This window comes from Anomaloglossus baeobatrachus, chromosome 5 (assembly GCF_048569485.1).
Source record: "Anomaloglossus baeobatrachus isolate aAnoBae1 chromosome 5, aAnoBae1.hap1, whole genome shotgun sequence".
Classification (NCBI taxonomy): domain Eukaryota; kingdom Metazoa; phylum Chordata; class Amphibia; order Anura; family Aromobatidae; genus Anomaloglossus; species Anomaloglossus baeobatrachus.
The window spans coordinates 118274225-118294620 of record NC_134357.1 but is presented as its reverse complement, the minus strand read 5'-3'; the positions used below and the strand labels follow the sequence as shown (position 1 = coordinate 118294620).

Sequence of the window (20396 nt, the reverse complement as noted above, 5' to 3'; positions counted from 1 at the left end):
GTTGTAAGTCTCCTTGATTATGAGTTGTAAGGAATTTGGTTTAAATGCCGCCGTCCATTGTGTATCTGTAAAAAGTACTTTCCCGGTTGTTGCGATCATCATTGCACGTAATAAACACTGTGTAATCGTTTCTAGTATTGTCTAGATCCCTGCCAAGCGGTGTTTGTTCAAAGATTGTCACTGTTTCGGTGAAGCAAAAAATCTTTATTTATGAGTGTAATAAAGGTGTAACCTTCAAGATGAAAAGAAAGCCACACCGTAATCGAGTGGAAAGAAACCATGGACGGACTGCGCTCTACAGACCAGGAGTTAGGTGTGAATACCAACTCAATGACTCTGCATAATTGGTCACACTAAACAAATAACTTGTTGAATCCTCCCTTTAATTTAAGTTTAATATTTGGATATATTTAATCTGAGGAAATAATTTTGAATTATCCTATCTTACACAAGTGTCTAAGGGGAAAACTTTTCTTGCGGAGACTGACAAACCAATCTGGCTGTCAGTGGGAGGAGGCATATAGCGGCAATGCTCCTCTGGGATATATTCAAATTGTCTCTTCAGGGAGGATGGAGACAAACTCTAGCGCCACCTCAAATTGAGGTTCTGATCTGATATAAATCCTAGGTCATATGAAAAAGCTTGTTAAAGAGCCACTTTTGACTTTTAGGATTGCTACTTCCAATAGGTGGCGCTAGAGTTTGTCTCCTATCTTATACATTGAGTATGAAGACTTGGCTAGACAAGCAGACTACTGAGAACAATTTTTCTTGGAACCAGCAAAACATTTTCAAGCACATAGTTACCTGGCTTCTGGTGCTTACACCAATTTGTATTCTAATTAACAGCCCTCTAACCATTACTAGAATTAAAAAGCCAAACAAAGATATTCAAAAGGCATAAAGATCATATACATTTTTATTAGTTAAAAAAACATACACAAATTTTAAAAACATTCATGACAAAACATAAAAAAGAGAGGAGGAAGGTAAGAAATAATACAAAATATATACGGTGGCCACAAAATATGTATATAAATAGGTGAGATAATCTGCTGTATCACATAATTTGATGTAAAGACAAAGGAAGTCTACAACAGGCTGAATAACCAAATTGATTTGGTCAAAATAGGCAGGTGCGGACTACAGCACCTAGCAAAAGCAACTCCGTTCTATATAGGTCATTATAAAATCCTCCCAAAAGGTATCAGTCAATAGTTTTGCCCATATAGCCAAACAGTGTATTTGCAACCTCCTGCTCTCTGGCCTCCCTTCCAACACTCTTGCACCCCTCCAATCTATCCTAAACTCTGCGGCCCGCTTAATCCACCTCTCCCCTCGCTACTCCCCAGCCTCGCCACTCTGCCAATCCCTTCACTGGCTTCCCATCACCCAACGACTCCAGTTCAAAACACTAACCATGACCTATAAAGCCATCCACAACTTTTCTCCTCCCTACATCTGTGACCTAGTCTCCCGGTACCTACCCGCACGCAACCTCAGATCCTCACAAGATCTCCTTCTCTACTCCTCTCTTATCTCCTCTTCCCACAATCGCGTACAAGATTTCTCCCATGCATCCCCCCCATACTCTGGAACGCTCTATCTCAGCATATCAGACTCTTCCCTACCGTGGAAAGCTTCAAGAGGAACCTCAAGACCCACCTCTTCCAACAAGCCTACAACCTACAATAGCCCTCAGTCCAGTACACCACTGCACAACCAGCTCTGTCCTCACCTATTGTACCATCACCCATTCCCTGTAGACTGTGAGCCCTCGCGGGCAGGGTCCTCTCTCCTCCTCTACCAGTCTGTTTTGTACTGTTAATGATTGTTGTACGTATACCCTCTTTCACTTGTAAAGTGCCATGGAATAAATGGCGCTATAATAATAATAATAATAATAATAATAATAATAATAATAATAATAATAATTTGAACATATATGATTATACATGCAAAGGCACTAACATAAAAGCTATTTGCCAAAATTGTTATATTAAAAAGGAGGAAGGATGCAAAGACCAAGGAGAAATGCTGCCTGTATAGTCCATACAGCCAAAACATATGATGGTAAATGATGCAGGCAGAAAAAAGTTCCCCATACCATATTAGAGATCAAAACTTCAAAATTACCTCATAATGGTATAAATAGAAGCCACAGCTCAGCGAGCAAGAAACAAGCCCTCATCCTTTCAAAAGTACAATTGGGCCCATAAAACAACAAGGTCTCATGGCTGAGTTGGTAGAAAAATAATAAAGTTATGAGTCTTGGAGGAAAGAGAAGAAAAGACAAAAGTGGAAAAATGTCCACAGAGTCATAACTGAGCTGAGGTTCCCTTTAACAGTGAGCTGACAAATGGAAGCTGACATCACAACCTCTGCACCATATGGTGTGACATATGTGAACTTTTGTAGGGAACTATTAAGAGAGGTCACCAGGAGTATTTAATTTTATTTTTTTCAGGGTTTTGATCTTGTATTACCATTTCCATTTGTCAAGATATACACTGTGTGCAGAATTATTAGGCAAATGAGTATGTTGATCACATGATACTTTTTATACATGTTGTCCTACTACAAGCTGTATAGGCTTGAGAGCCAACTACCAATTAAGTAAATCATGTGATGTGCATCTCTGTAATGAGGAGGGGTGTGGTGTAATGACATCAACACCCTATATAAGGGGTGCTTAATTATTCAGGCAACTTATTTTCCTTTGGCAAAATGGGTCAGACTAGAGATTTGACAGGCTCTGAAAAGTCCAAAATTGTGAGATGTCTTGCAGAGGGATGCAGCAGTCTTGAAATTGCCAAACTTTTGAAGCCTGATCACCGAACAATCAAGCGTTTCATGGCAAATAGCCAACAGGGTCGCAAGAAGCGTGTTGGGCAATAAAAAAGGCGCAAAATAACTGCCCATGAATTGAGGAAAATCAAGCGTGAAGCTGCCAAGATGCCATTTGCCACCAGTTTGGCCATATTTCAGAGCTGAAACGTTACTAGAGTATCAAAAAGCACAAGGTGTGCCATACTCAGGGACATGGCCAAGGTAAGGAAGGCTGAAAAACGACCACCTTTGAACAAGAAACATAAAATAAAACGTCAAGACTTGGCCAAGAAATATCTTAAGACTGATTTTTCAAAGGTTTTTTGGACTGATGAAATGAGTGACTCTTGATGGGCCAGAGGCTGGATCAGTAAAGGGCAGAGAGCTCCACTCCGACTCAGACAACAGCAAGGTGGAGGTGGGGTACTGGTATGGGCTGGTATCATCAAAGATGAACTTGTGGGACCTTTTCGGGTTGAGGATGGAGTGAAGCTCAACTCCCAGACCTACTGCCAGTTTCTGGAAGACAACTTCTTCAAGCAGTGGTACAGCAGGAAGTCGGTATCATTCAAGAAAAACATGATTTTCATGCAGGACAAAGCTCCATCACATGCATCCAACTACTCTACAGCGTGGCTGGCCAGTAAAGGTCTAAAAGATGAAGAAATAATGACATGGCCCCCTTGTTCACCTGATCTGAACCCCATAGAGAACCTGTGGTCCCTCATTAAAATGTAAGATCTACAGGGAGAGAAAACAGTACACCTCTCGGAACAGTGTCTGGGAGGCTGTGGTGGCTGCTGCATGCAGTGTTGATCGTAAACAGATCAAGCAACTGACAGAATCTATGGATGGTAGGCTGTTCAGTGTCATCATGAAGAAAGGTGGTTATATTGGTCACTAATTTTTTGGGGGTTTGTTTTTGCATGTCAAATGTTTATTTCTAAATGTTGTGCAGTTATATTGGTTTACCTGGTGAAAATAAACTTTCCTAATAATTCTGCACACAGTGTAGAGCCTCTTTCAAAAAAGGAATTGGTCATCAGGTTTTTGCTGCCCCCATCTGAGAGGAGCATAATGTAGAGACAGAGATCCTGATTCCAGCGATGTCACTTATTGAGCGGTTTGCTGTCATTTTGATAAAATCACTGTTTTCTCTGCTGCAGATCTAGCAGTTATACAGAACTCATGAATATGCTGACTACCTGGCAGCACACCGAGTAGTGCTCTAATTACTGTTTAATCAGCAGCAGATTACCAAAACTACACTAAGCAGCCCAGTAAGTGACACACTGCTGGAATCAGGATCTCTGACCCTACATTATGCTGCTCTGAGATAAGGTTGCAAAAACCTGGTGAGAGACTCCCTTTAAGACTTTTCCTAGCTGTAACTAATGCAAATTTTTCTCATGAAGTTTCTGAACATTTCTGTTTATTTCTTGGCAGAATTCAGTATTTTAGATATAAATAAGCAGTTATATTGAGTAATATTTTTTCATTTTAGATTCCAAGACATCCTGTCATTTATCACCCTGACTTATTATTTTAGTGTTACCATTGGTATTTTAGTTTTCCCATCACTTGTCATTCTTGGAACGCTTGTGAAACATAAACTAACACTAACTCACAAGATTAAAAAAAAAAAAAAAAAAAAAAAGTACATTAAAATTCCATAGTAAGTTACAGTCTGTGTTCCTGCAATGGTAAGAAACCCATTGGTTTCTAAATGTATTTTAAAGGGGTGGTCTCCACACATGCAGCCATTTGTAAAAAACGACACCCAGAGAAACTATTAATTTTGTAATATTACAAGGCCACTATTGCAGTGACTGATCATCTCTCTCCTCTGAATCCTGGGGGATCTTAACGAGGAAATTCCCCTTTATGATGTTCATAGGGATAATAAAGCATATGGACATTGGTGATTTCCGCATTGTATCACTTACTGGACAAGCTTGCTGCAGTTTTGATAGAATCCATGTATTTTCTGTTGTAGATGTACAAGACAAAACAATCACTGATCTCGGGGAGACCAGCCAGAGAAAACACTGCCGGCAGCCAACGAAGGCGCTCAACACAGTGAAATCCAAGGTGCATTGCCCCCTGGGAAGTATGCAAATCAAAAAGGTCCATGGAGCCTCTGTTAGGAGTCTCGACACGGAAAATAGCCAGATGTCCCTCCGGGAAGGACCTAGCTGAGGAGTCGCTCTTTTTAGGAGACCACCATAACCACAATATTAAGTGGCCCTTTTTAGTCAATATCCAACTCTTGACGATATCCGGAGGGATATCTGGCTATTTTTCCGTGTCGAGACTCCTAACAGAGGCTCCATGGACCTTTTTGATTTGCATACTTCCCAGGGAGCAATGCACCTTGGATTTCACTGTGTTGAGCGCCTTCGTTGGCTGCCGGCAATGTTTTCTCTGGCTGGTCTCCCCGAGATCAGTGATTGTTTTGTCTTGCTGGTCTACTAGGCATTGCTCCCACCTGGTCAGAATCGTACTCCACACTGATGAGGAGCAATACCCCGCAACAGCTGTCTGTGGATGGATACCTGGCTTGGTATTTCCCTTGTCATATCTTTTTAAACTTGTCAAAGAGTTGGCTATTGACTAAAAGGACCACTTAATATGGTGGTCTACTAAAAAGAGCCACTCCTTGGCTTAGGTCCTTCCCGGAGGGATATCTGGCTATTTTTCCCTGTCAAGACTCCTAACAGAGGCTACACGGACCTTTTTGATTTGCTGTTGTAGATGTAGCAGTGGTGAAATTTCTAAAACCCCATCCACACCACTGATTGGCAGCTTCCTGTGTACATTGTCAGCAAGCTGCCAATCGGTGGTTCAGATGGGGTTACACGTACTATCTAGACTGTCATGCACATGAGACCTAGTCAGGCAGTGATAATCTCTCCTACTGATAAAACACTGATTTGTATTAAAACTGCAACACACATCCCTGATGTGTGTCAAGTCACGTCACGACATCACATCACGACACATCACTGTAATCATGTTTTCTTACTCAATATTCTGCTACTCTCAGATAAAATAGCAAACATTTCCTGACAAATTCCCTTTTAGAGAAATAACTAGTAATAATGAAGCAAATTTTATTGCTCCTCAAGTTAAAAATGCTCGATATTTTTTAAAACCTGTGCATCTTTTCATAAATTTGAATGTAAGTTATTACATCTTTCTACATTATAACTGATGTTGGAGAGAAGCCACAGCAGATGGGTGACTGCCAGAGGTGTCCAGCAGCAGCTTATTCGCCTTATTTGAACATGCATGTTAATGAGTAGTAGGGAGGAATAGCTGCTGGCCAAATACTCTATCTATGAACGATTTCCTATGGCCGACAATCGCGGCTCGAGGTTTTTGTTGTGATGACTGGACCGATTGCGGATCATCTGACTTATACACAACAGCTTTATAAGTATAAATGAGGCTTGTGAGTTTTGAGTTTACGTCAGGATATCCATATTGGTCCAGATATCGTAATCTGTGCTGGGATTGTAAATGTTGAGATTGGTATAAGATCCACAAGTGAACTAAAACGTATGTCTTGTCTTGTCTAGTATATGCACCACACAGACCATTGGATTTAACTAGACTTTAATTTTGTGATGTGTCCCATAGAGCTTGGCTTCTCTCTATAACTTTGTCAAATGTTGACTGGTTGGTTTAGTTGCATAACTTCTGAATTCAGCAAGACTGTCCCGATTTGAGCGGCTAGTACCACTGTCCTGGCTTTTGTTCCGATTTCCTCTCGCTCATTTCGCAGGCTCCGTAGTTCTTCTTCTTGAGGGAGGGGGGTGTGGGGAGGGGGGAGGCGGTGAGGTCAGAGCTGGATCTGTAGCTCCTCCTCCTGACCTTTTGGGGGGCCGACTATGTAGCGCCTCTTGCTCAGGGGCCTGCAATAATCTTCTTTTCTGTGAACATCCCACAGATTGTATTGGTTTCCAGAGATGCATGTGTATATAGCAGTGTATTTGTATGTACCTGTATTCGTGAAGTGAAGAAAAAAAATCTGTTTGGGTATTTTTTTTTTTTTTTTTTTTATGTTCCTAGAAAATTAATAAAAATAATTATCCTTGTATTCTAGCGGGAAACTAAAATTAAATATGTAGATTTTTTTTTTTTTCTTATAAAATTATTAAATAATACTAAACAATCACAATGTCATTTTTACTTTGCTTTATTAATTAATAAACATCAGAAATCAGCAAATAAAATGGACATAAATAGTGTCCCTGTAATTGTAACGACCCACACAACACAGCGATCAGATTATTTATGATAATCCTTAATGGGTGCAAATAAATGGTGATTGATTTATTTTCTGGATTAAATACATAAAAAGTGTAATACCAATGGGACACTGAGGCCGCGTTCACACATAGTGTAAATGCTGCATTTTTTTTTTTTCTCTTTCCACTTGTCTTCTTGTGTCCGTAACACCAGACGCAGTAACAATCTTCTCTGATTATTGCATGTTTGTTGTATTTATTTATTTATTTTTTTTAAATTAATTTTCCCTTTTATTTGATGCATTTTTGGTGCAGATATGAAACAGCGTTTTTAATACTACACAAAAGCTTCGACTGTGCTCTTAAAAAATTCATCAGCTTTTTTTTATCTGGTTTTTTTCAGGCTACACTTAGAAACGGATAGAGGAAAAAAAAGCACCAAAGCCAAAAAGTTCAACAGCGTCTTTAGATGCACCGCGAGCAGAGGTTTCACGAAATCACATCCACTATATTTGGAAATTTAGGTCATGTTCACATGTAGAGTAAATGCAGCATTTTTTTTAGGCTTTTTTTTTTTATTTTGCACACTATGTCCGCTGCAATTACCGTAACTGTTCAAGCAAAGTGGATGTGATTATATGAAAACTGCACCCCCTATGCGCCTAAAGACTGTACTGTGGAGTTTTGGTGCCTGTTGTTTTTTTTTTTTTTTTGTTTTGTTTTTTTTTCCTCTTGCAGTTTCTACTTTAAGTTCTGAATAAAAGATTTTCTATACTATAAAGAACGTAAAGACATGGCTTCATATCTGCACCAAAAACACATCAAAAGGGGGGAAAAGGCATAAAAATTACAATCAGAGAAGATTGTTATTGCGCAGTTTGGTGCCGACATCTTCCTAAAGCAAATAAGTTTATATGCAGTATGTGAACACAGGCTTACAGACAACAAGAAGCCGATATCTGATATTGAAGAGTACATCGAGATGAGAAAGTTCTGGCTGCTACAACTATGAATAAACAAAGAAAATTAATTCCATACGGCCAATTTGTAGATGAGCAGGACGCACAGATGACTTTGCACAAGCACTGGATAATCAAAAGCCGCGGTGGGGACTCCGGAAGGTCAGAGGTTCTTTGGCCTCCTGTCCAACCACCAGGTACACTGACCTGAACTCTGGACTGGAGTCCTGTGAATTGACCCTCTCCTCTCCAATCCCAACCATCCTGGATACACCGGACAGTCACGGATTTGGGTGTACACCATGCAGTCTCAGGTGTTCCTCACTGACACTGCCTCTCTGACATCTCCTCCTGACAGGGTAGAAAGAAATGGCACATAGGTGTGGCTTGGGGTTTGACTAGTGCCGTGGTCCAAATATGCCCCGGCGTTCTACATGCACCCCATAATTTGTCCCTTTTTTCAAAAGTTGGGAGTTATGCTAGTTGACGAGTCAGTATCTTACATGACTATCATGCACTTACTGAAAAATAATAGCTATGAATAGAAATAATAGGTTTGCAGGATGGAGGAGGAATAGGAAATGCCAGAAAATTAAGTTGAAATGGAAGGGACAGGATATAAATCTTTTAAAATTCCAAAGCTCAAGCTAAACTGATATTCTTTCTGTTTTCTTCTAGGGTTGAGTCTAAAATATGGTCACCTCTTGTAACAACAGAAGAAGGCAAAACAAACCCATATAAGATGAACCTGGCCACAAATCCTCAGGTATATCATTGTATCAAGAACCCTTTGTTTTACTCTAAGGGCAGCTATTAATAAAGCTTAAATGTAATTTTCAGGCCATGCTCCTGATTACAGCATACTGGTATAAAATGGCTCCAGATTTATTGGGGGCACAAGTCGATTATTTATACTTCTGCGGTAAACTAAACCACTGTCTTAGGCTAAAGTGACCCTCCATCCTGAAACTGAAGCGTAACTCTACATGTCTAACAAGTAGTCACTCTGCCTCATCCCCTCCGTTTGCCTCCTATGCTCAGATCGGCATTATGCTCCTCCGGCTTCCAGTGTAACACAGGTGTACCTGTCTTCGGATTCCCTCATCAGAAATAGGTTATTTAGTGTGCATAGGCTGTCATTGTTCTCAGCAGCGCACATTCTGTGCACATAGGGCGATGCTCTAAAACAGGGGCGGATATATCATTGGTGCGACCTGTGCAGCTGCACATGGACTCGAAAGTCAAGGGGGCTGATTTCTACCTCCAAAGTAGGAGAAATTATACATTATGATGTGCATTCGGGCTGCAGAGGGCTCATACATGGTTCTTCATCAGGGTCACTTTCCTGTCTATGTCCACCAGTGCTCTACCGAGAACAAGGATCTTTTGGCCAAAGCAGAAGATGAACGAGTCTTTTGATCTGTTGTCAGGGGATTGACAGCTTGTTTAGACTACCCAATTATCCAAGCAGCACTCATTTCCGATAATCTTGCTGTTGTAAATGGACATTTAGCCACACTATTCCTGCCTTTCCTATCCCACAGCACATGATAGGCAGGGGAGGCATGGTTCAGACTTACCACTGCACTTGCCATGCCACTGTAGCAACCATCTTTGAAGCAGGATGACACTGATCTGGGCAGAGAAGGGCAAGCGGAAGGCACCAGGTAGGACAAGTGTCCATGAGAAATGTATAGTCCCTTTTCAGGTTAAGGATGGAAGGTCATATTTATATGTAATAACTCCTTCTCTGCTTGGCTGCTGTAATAATTCAGCACCAGAAGTGTGTGAAGCACATGGCACAGTGTAATTGTCCCTCCATTACTCAGTACATTTAGAATATTTATGCTTGTTAAGAATGATCGATTCTCCAGTTGAGTTGCTAAATATACAAATGCTTCTATTTGTGCGTCACGCTGTTTTGCATCTATTGTATATTTCCATACCTAATGAATTAGTGTTTATATAACCACAGCTGCGACTTTACTCAATGTAAACTATGCTGTCATCTCCAATGAGGAAAAGGATGTTTTTATGCTTATACTACACATTTTGTTGACTGAAACAAAAAAAAAAGTTTTTTTTCCTGCATTTTAATTTATAAAACCCTTTCCTATACAATGAATAGCTGCCGTCACTCTCAACGAGGGTTTCAGCAGACTGCTACCTCTCCTGACCCCTTCATACACGGATCAGCCAAGGGCTCCTGTGCTTCCTAGTCTGGAAGATTCCTCTGGTAGATGACTTCTCTCACCAAGAACAAAAGGATCAGCAGTCCGAAATCAAACATCCCAGATCCTTGTCTTCAACATCATAATTTGTTGGAGGAGAGTCTTGAGGCCTCCATACACTTTAGTATCTTGGCTGAGCCAATATCTGTGGGTTTGGCCAGTTTTATGATGGACATGCAAAGCTGAAAGGATGGACCCTGTATGGCAGAAGATTGCGTGCCTATGGGTTCTTATTATATTATAAGCACTCCATTCTACTGCTTATGATATTCCTGTAAGGTCCCATATTTTACCCTAAAAGCAATGCCTGTAGCGGGAAAATGCATCCATAATTTGCTTAAGATTGAAAATGCTTCATTTTTTCCTTTTTTATAGAATTTTTTAGAAAAAAGACCTATCTAGGTTTCGTGTAGGTCTCCTTTTACAGACTTATAAAGGGATGTATAACTCTCCCAAGTGCATGAAATCTTAAATTGCGTAACAGATAACAGGCGGTCTGGTTTTATAACCTGTAATTTGCTGCTTGCAGTCTATGATAAGGCCGGGTTCACACAGGCATATTTCACGGTCCATATACAACCTGCAATGCCCGGCCTCTAAACACGTCTACTAACCTGAACTGATGGCCTCATAAACACATATGAGGATATCTGCTCGGGTGGGGAGGCGCACAGTTAGTCCGAACCTTGCAGTCCGAATATAGACCATGAGATATACCTGTACGAACACTGCCTTACAATTACTATAATTGTCTCACAAATCTGTACAATTAGGACTGTAATTAATTGAGAATACATATATCAGTCACTTTGAGGGCTACACCTGCACTTTGCATGTTAGGGGGGGGATGCCGGCGTGTGTCGTAGTTTGGAATTGCCTCATCACAAAAGAAATCCTTGTATTGCACAAAGAGGCTGAATAAATCACCACTTAGCATGGGATATTTTGCATGTGTGGCACTGGCACTACTGTATGGAATGGGATTGTGTGGTGTGGAGTTTGCCATACTGGTTTTACATTACAAGATCATGAACGACTGTTTTGTAGCCAGAGATAGATTATATTTATATATATATACAGTTAGGTCCAGAAATATTTGGACAGTGACACAAGTTTTGTTATTTTAGCTGTTTACAAAAACATGTTCAGAAATACAATTCTATATATAATATGGGCTGAACGTGCACACTCCCAGCTGCAATATGAGAGTTTTCACATCCAAATCGGAGAACGGGTTTAGGAATCATAGCTCTGTAATGCATAGCCTCCTCTTTTTCAAGGGACCAAAAGTAATTGGACAAGGGACTCTAAGGGCTGCAATTAACTCTGAAGGCGTCTCCCTCGTTAACCTGTAATCAATGAAGTAGTTAAAAGGTCTGGGGTTGATTACAGGTGTGTGGTTTTGCATTTGGAAGCTGTTGCTGTGACCAGACAACATGCGGGCTAAGGAACTCTCAATTGAGGTGAAGCAGAACATCCTGAGGCTGAAAAAAAGAAAAAATCCATCAGAGAGATAGCAGACATGCTTGGAGTAGCAAAATCAACAGTCGGGTACATTCTGAGAAAAAAGGAATTGACTGGTGAGCTTGGGAACTCAAAAAGGCCTGGGCGTCCACGGATGACAACAGTGGTGGATGATCGCTGCATACTTTCTTTGGTGAAGAAGAACCCGTTCACAACATCAACTGAAGTCCAGAACACTCTCAGTGAAGTAGGTGTATCTGTCTCTAAGTCAACAGTAAAGAGAAGACTCCATGAAAGTAAATACAAAGGGTTCACATCTAGATGCAAACCATTCATTAATTCCAAAAATAGACACTCCAGAGTTAAATTTGCTGAAAAACACCTCATGAAGCCAGCTCAGTTCTGGAAAAGTATTCTATGGACAGATGAGACAAAGATCAACCTGTACCAGTATGATGGGAAGAAAAAAGTTTGGAGAAGAAAGGGAACGGCACATGATCCAAGGCACACCACATCCTCTGTAAAACATGGTGGAGGCAACGTGATGGCATGGGCATGCATGGCTTTCAATGGCACTGGGTCACTTGTGTTTATTGATGACATAACAGCAGACAAGAGTAGCCAGATGAATTCTGAAGTGTACCGGGATATACTTTCAGCCCAGATTCAGCCAAATGCCGCAAAGTTGATCGGACGGCGCTTCATAGTACAGATGGACAATGACCCCAAGCATAAAGCCAAAGCTACCCAGGAGTTCATGAGTGCAAAAAAGTGGAACATTCTGCAATGGCCAAGTCAATCACCAGATCTTAACCCAATTGAGCATGCATTTCACTTGCTCAAATCCAGACTTAAGACGGAAAGACCCACAAACAAGCAAGACCTGAAGGCTGCGGCTGTAAAGGCCTGGCAAAGCATTAAGAAGGAGGAAACCCAGCGTTTGGTGATGTCCATGGGTTCCAGACTTAAGGCAGTGATTGCCTCCAAAGGATTCGCAACAAAATATTGAAAATAAAAATATTTTGTTTGGGTTTGGTTTATCTGTCCAATTACTTTTGACCTCCTAAAATGTGGAGTGTTTGTAAAGAAATGTGTACAATTCCTACAATTTCTATCAGATATGTTTGTTCAAACCTTCAAATTAAAGGTTACAATCTGCACTTGAATTCTGTTGTAGAGGTTTCATTTCAAATCCAATGTGGTGGCATGCAGAGCCCAACTCGCGAAAATTGTGTCGCTGTCCAAATATTCCTGGACCTAACTGTATGTATATATGTGTGTATATATGTGTATATATATATATGTGTATATATGTGTATATATGTGTATATATATATATATATATATATATATATATATATTTTATATTATATTATGCCACTATAAATCACTTCTGTAAATAACACGTATGGTAACTTCAACTTGTAATCCTATGAAAGTTGTACAGAAATGGTAGTTGGTAAAATACTAATTAAAATTCTATAATATTACTAATATATTGCTCATTAAATGGTCCCAATAATGCTGATCACGAGACCTAAAGATACACTTCTAAAAAATTGGAGATAAAATATTGATTGCTGTGGTTTTGGCCTCCTCTTGAGATAAATAGATATCTCAGTACTGTATGTCACACAAGTGAGTACACCCTACACATTCTTGTAACTATTTTATTATCTTTTCATGGGACAGCACTGAAGATATGATACTTTGTTACAATGTAAAGCAGTCAGTGTACAGCTTGTATAACAGTAAATTTGGTTCCCTTTAAATAACTAAACATACAGCCATTAATGTCTAAACTGCTGGCAACAAAAGTTAGTATACCCCTAAGTGAAAATGACCAAATTGTACCCAAAGTGTCAATATTTTCTGTGGCCTCCATTATTTTGAAGCTCTGCCTTAACTCTTTTGGGCATAGAGTTCACTAGAGCTTCACAGGATCCACTGGACTCCACTTCTATCCTCCATGACAACATCATGGAGCTTGTGGATATTAGAGACCTTGCCCTCCTCCACCTTCCTCTTGAGGATGCCCCACAGATGCTCAATAAGGTTTAGATCTGGAGACATGGATGGCCACTCCAGCACCTTTACCCTCAGTTTCTTTAGCAAGGCAGTAGTCATTTTGGAGGTGTGTTTGGGGTCATTATGTTGGACTACTGCCCTGCTGCCCAGTTTCCAAAGGGAGGGGATCATGTGCTGCTTCAGTATGTCACAGTACATGTTGGCATTCATGGTTCCCTCAATGAACTGTAGCTCCCCACAGCTGTGCATTCCCAAACCATGACACTCCCACTACCATGCTTAACTGTAGGCAAGACACACTTGTCTTTGTACTTCTCACTTGGTTGACACCACACATGCTTTTTTTTTATCAGACCACCAATAATCCATGTCCTTAATCTGCTTGTCTTCAGCAAACTGTTTGTAAGCCTTCTACTTTAGAAAAGGCTTCCTTCTGGGATGACAGCCATGCAGACCAATTTGATGCAGTGTTCAGCGTATGGTGTGAGCACTGATAGGCTGACCCCACCACCCCCCTTATAACCTGTGCAGCAATGCTGGCAGCACTCATACGTCTATTTTGAAAAGACAACCTCTGGATATGACGCTGAGCTCGTGCACTCAACTTCTTTCATAGACCATAGTGAGGCCTGTTCTGAGTGGAACCTGTCTTGTTAAACTGCTATATGGTCTTGGTCACTGTGCTGCAGCTCAATTTAAGGGTGTTGGCAATCTTCTTCCAGCCTAGACCATCTTTATGTAGAGTAGTAATTCTTTTTTTCCAGATCCTCAGAGAATTCTTTGCCATGAGGAGCCATGTTGAACTTCCAGTGACCAGTATCAGAGTGTGTGAGCGATTACACCAACTTTAACACACCTGTTCCCCATTCACTCCTGAGACCTTGTAACACTAATGAGCCAATGACACCAGGGAGGGATAATGGCTCAGTGGGCACAATTTGGCTATATACGCTTAGGGGTGTACTCCTTCTTTTTTTTTGTTGCCAGCAGTTTGGACTAATAGCTGTGTGTTGAGTTATTTTAGAGGGCACCAAATTTACATTGTTATACAAGCTGTACACTGACTACGTTACATTATATCAGTGTCATATCTTCAGTGTTGTCCCATGAAAAGATACAATTTAAATAAAAAAAAAAAGTGGGGTGTAATCACTTTTGTGATATACTGTGTAAAAAAAAAATAAAAAAAAAAAAAAAAAAAAAATATTATTATATATAATATAATAATTTTTTACTGTCTATGATCGTAAATTAGGGACACCATTTAATGGGCAAAATCAAACCTTTTGACTTCGTCCTTATTTCAGTCGATCGCAGACATAGGATGGATGTTGAAGCACTGATAACTTAGACATATCTGGCCTTCTAATTAACCAACATGCATGTTATTTCTTCTTGAGAAGGAAATGAGTTAGATGCCAGACTGTCATATTAACCTCTTGGGAAAGAAGTAAAATATATAGCTCTGTAAATAGCTCATGGCTGTAAAAATTTGTTACAAAATTTGTTATCCTTTATAAAAAAAAAAAATTAATGTCACATCTGATCAGCAATTAAATCAAATGTCAAAAAAAAAACCATTGTGCCATTTGGATCCAACAGAAATACTACACGGGATTTCTTTGTTATAAGCCCATTTGTTTCCCAGTCATGTCCTGGCCCAGTCAGGACCCCTCACCAATGATTGACAGCTGCTAATGTATAAGTCTGTACACCCTGCCATCCATCATTCATTACTGAGGAGGTGGAGGATTGTCAGGTTTGTGATTTTTGTGCTCATCTGACCTATTATAATACTTCTCGTAGGCCAGGCTGAATTGTTATTGGCATCCGTAAGATATAAGGCTGGAGCTTCATTACATTTTAACAGGTTGCTCAGAGCGGTCTGTTTCCTGGGGCCTTACTTTGCTAACCCAGCCCTGTATCTAAATACCAAGACCAAGGCAAAATGTCTTGTAGGCACCGTCCTCGTCACTCAGTACCTGGCGTGCTCACCCTCTCTGATATGTCCCTGGGGTAGCAGTATAGTGTAGGTGCGATAACGTCAAATCTTTGTCAAACAAGGAAGTTTCACTGTTTTTCTGTGGTATTATTCTAGCTAATTGACAGAGAAGTAATTCTTACAGTGTTGTATAGGAAACTGATGTAATGTGGTCAGCGCACAAGAGAAGCACATTACTATTTATCTTTAATTTAAAGGGGTTGTTCAAAAAGCAAAGTACATTTTAATGAAAATATTCTTGGAATAATAATTCCACAATTGGATGTGTTAAAAAAAAAAAAAAAAATACTCCTGTGCTGAGAGAATTTTTTGTTAATGTGTCCCTGCTATGTACTTGTACTGTGTAATGGCCGTGTCTGACTATACAGGGACATGGTCTGATCATACCACATCTCCTGGGCAGAGGAGGGTGGTAAAGATTATACAGATGGCAGAGCACTGGATCATAAATGATTCTTTCTGTGAGGTAAAATATTTTTAACCCGTTCACGACCTTGGACGTATATCTATACACACCCTAGTTCGTGTGTGTGTGTGTGTGTGTGTGTGTCCCCCCCTCCCCCACCCGGTACCGCGGGCTCCGGCAGCCAGCCCATGGGAATCCCCGTCCATGTCTGCTGATCCGCTTAGCAGATGTGCGGCTAACAGGCGCAGGTGAATCAGAGATCCAGCCATGCCTGCTTACCTCTTAGATTGCGCTGTCAAAATCTGACATTTTACATCGGTGTGTTGGCCAGAAGCAGGCGAGGACAGCATGGAGCATTCTTGCTGGGAGCGCCTGCCAAAGAGCGCAGGAGGACCTAGGAGTGATGCAGACGCTTGGAGTCTGGTAAGTATGATTCTCCTGGGAAGGGGAATCTGCATTTTTGGGGGTAAACTTTTCCCCAACCGGGTATGGCTGAGAATAAGCCTCACCCCAAAAGTTAGCCCTGGCACATTTTGGGGGCAAAAAAAAAAGACTTTGTTACAGCGTTTCCCCAAAAATAAAACAAACTAAAAAATAAATTATATATCTATAAAATGGAATTGGAGTTGGGTACCTCCTTAATTCCTAAATTTCTAGACAGTTATCAGGCAGACAGAAGTTGCAAGGCATTACGTTCAACATTTCCACTAGTGACCCCATAACAACACAAGATAGGAAGTATTATCATCAGGATTTTGGAACCCCAGGATCATGCTTAATAGTTCAAATTTTAAAGAAGTTATCTACTACCCTAACTCATATAATTTCTTACTCCTCAGTCATGCTATTATGTGCCACTAAATGCATCCATACTCTTATTATAGTAATGTATACTTTTTATCATGCAGATAGCATCACTTGGTGTCTGCAGCTTCAGCTCTGATGTTTACATTGATAACGTCCTCTTCCCGGCTTACTGTGCTTTATTACTACCAGTTTCATCATGCATTGCAGTGACCTATGAGAGAGCACTTGGCATGCCCCTCCATTCTCCACCCAAACTTACTGCCATAGAAACAGTCCTGACAAAAATATTGGGGGATATTAAGTGTCAGAGCAGCCGAAGGTAGGGTCCAGCCTATTTGACAATTTCCAGATGGCCAGTACAGCCCTGCCACTGTATTTGTTATGCAGATTTCGCACTTTTCAGCTGTTTATGTCCGTGATTGGAATACCTAACACCTTTGCTTATGAAATAGAAATTATAGGACTTCACTAGCAAAGTTGTCAGCCCCAGCTGTAACTGCTGAATTAAACGGTCAACTCAGCTTGTATGAGGCAGACTAATTGTGTCTTCAGTAGGCATGCTCAGGAAGCTGTCATTCACTCCTTATCGTCCACACCCACCATCAGGAGCCCAGTGACAACATCCTTTCATTTGGTCTGATTTTCTATGCCAGAAAAGGTAGTATTGGACATAACATGGGAGGAAAAATAATCTGCATAACAATCCAGTACTATGTGATCCCTGCTGAGATGTGTTCATGGAAGCTTTTCATCCGACAGAAGTATATTACAAAAGGTATTGTTTTCAAGATTAGTCCTGTGTTCAGAATCCCCATCTCTTGGGCAGAGTATAAGTGATTACAAAGAGTCTCTCTCTCTCTCGGGAACTCATCCTGTATGACACAGACAACCCAATGATGTGAACATGCTTTTGTCTGTCTGTGTGGTGAAGTCTAGAATGTAATTATTTTATTATATCTATACAAGGGACAACACTAAAGATATGACACTTTGATACAATGTAAAGTAGCCAGTGTACGGCTTGTATAATAGTGTAAATTTGGTGCCCTCTAAATAACTCAACACACAGCCATAATTTGTCTAAATCGCTAGCCACAAAAGTGAGTACACCCCTATGTGAAAATGGTAAATAGTACCCAATTAGCCATTTTCCCTCTCTGGTGTCATGTGACCCTTTAGTGTTACAAGGTCTCAGGTGTGAATGGGTACCAGATGTGTTACATTTGGTGTTATTGCTCACACGCTCTCATACTGGTCCCTGGAATTTCAACATGGCTCCTCATGTCAAAGAATCCTCTAAAGATTTGAAAAAAAGAATTGATGCTGTAAATTGTATGGCTGTCGCCCCTATGAATGATTAGCACACTATGACTTTAAGAGAAAGTGTTCCCCTTGTGTTTTTGTGTACTACTCAGCAGAGTGGGTGTTCTCCCTTGATCAGTGCAGTTGGACTAACCCTACCCAAAACGTGCTGGAAGCTGAGAAAGCGCAGGATGAGAGCTTAGGGCGGGAACAAGAGAAGCCGGTTACCTGAATAAGTGCAAGAGAGGAAACTACCTGAGAGAATATCCAAGAACGGTGGTTGGGAGACAGGCACGGTGCTGGGCTGCGAGAGAGATTGCGAGCTGGACCGTGACAGAGCTCTGGTGTCTGCCAAGCCAGTACCAGATTGGGAAGTTTCTGAAGTTGGGGATTCCAAAGATGAGAAGAGATGCCGAAGGAGACAAGCACTCCAGGTCTGTGGAGAAGTAGTTCCCCCTGCCTGGAAGGAAAATGCGCACCGACAAACTATCCGAACACCGCAGTATCGAGCTCCCAGTCCCGGACTTGGTCCTCCATTGTGGTATTGAGAGTCTTTTAGCAGTGTACACCGCTGATGGGGTTCAGCATCAGCCTTGGTAGCCGCATGGCCCGAATAGCAAAAGCCAGTTAGTTCTGACAGTAGAATAGTTTCTAACTTATCCTGTATATCAAAGTTATCTGCTGCATTTGCGTTGGTAATAGGACGACTGTGTTGGTGTGGCCCAGTTAGAACCTGCCAGTTTGTTACTTTTATTGTTACCACATTAGACTTTACCGCTGACTTTATCTCCTGTCCGATAATAAAGCTGTTACCTTGTTTCTTCAGCCTCGTCTATTGCACCGTAATTGAACCCTGCCCAGCGGAGGTACCTTAACCTCTTTTACAACATAAAGTTGGTCTAAGCTATAAGAAGATCGCCAACACCATGAAACTGAGCTGCAGCATGATGGCAAAGTCCGTACAGAAGTTTAACTAGACAGGTTCCACTCCGAATAGGTCTTGCCATGGTCGACCAAAGAAGTTGATTGCCCTTGCTCAGTGTCATATCCAGAGGTGGTTGTTTCAAAATAGACATGAGTGCTGCCAGCATTGCTGCAGAGGTTAAAGGGGTGGGGTGAGTGGGTCAGACTGTCAGTGCTCAGGCCATACATCGCACACTGCATTAATTTGTCTGCATGGCTGTCGTCTCAAAAGGAAGCCTCTTCTAAACATGATGCACATGAAAATCTACAAACAGTTTGCTGAAGACAAGCAGCATTGATTACTGGAATCATATCCTGTGATCTGATGAGACCAAGATTAAGGGGTGCTTCACACATAGCGAGATCGCTACCGAAATCGCTGCTACGGCATGGTTTTGGTGACGCAACAGTGACCTCATTAGCGATCTCGCTGTGTGTGACACTGAGCAGCGATCTGGCCCCTGCTGCGAGATCGCTGCTCGTTACACACAGCCCTGGTTCGTTTTCTTCAAAGGCGCTCTCCCGCTGTGACACACAGATCGCTGTGTGTGACAGCGAGAGAGCGACGAAATGAAGCGAGCAGGGAGCAGGAGCCGGCATCTGGCAGCTGCGGTAAGCTGTAACCAGGGTAAACATCGGGTAACCAAGGTGGTTACCCGATATTTACCTTAGTTACCAGCCTCCGCAGCTCTCACGCTGCCTGTGCTGCCGGCTCCGGCTCTCTGCACATGTAGCTGCAGTACACATCGGGTTAATTAACCCGATGTGTACTGTAGCTAGGAGAGCAAGGAGCCAGCGCTAAGCAGTGTGCGCGGCTCCCTGCTCTCTGCACATGTAGCTGCAGTACACATCGGGTTAATTAACCCGATGTGTACTGTAGCTGGGAGAGCAAGGAGCCAGCGCTAAGCAGTGTGCGCGGCTCCCTGCTCTCTGCACATGTAGCAATGTTATGATCGCTGCTGCATCGCTGTGTTTGACAGCTAAGCAGCGATCATAACAGCGACTTACCAGGTCGCTGTTACGTCACAGAAAATGGTGACGTAACAGCGACGTCGTTGTTGCTGTCGCTATGTGTGAAGCACCCCTAACTTGGTTCAGATAGAGTTAAGCGTATGTGGAGGAAATCAGGTAAAAAGTGCAAAGACCAGTGTG

At 41.5% G+C, this 20396-nt stretch overlaps 1 protein-coding gene across 4 annotated transcripts in view; it reads left to right on the top strand.

The window, feature by feature from the left end:
- Window positions 1–20396, top strand: part of PDLIM1 (PDZ and LIM domain 1) — a 94203-nt gene that overhangs the window by 43459 nt on the left and 30348 nt on the right. For all 4 annotated transcript variants that reach the window (XM_075348802.1, XM_075348803.1, XM_075348806.1 and 1 more), the window contains exon 3: window positions 8720–8807. In XM_075348802.1, the coding sequence (XP_075204917.1) occupies window positions 8720–8807 (88 nt within the window). The remainder of the gene's footprint in view (window positions 1–8719; window positions 8808–20396) is intronic.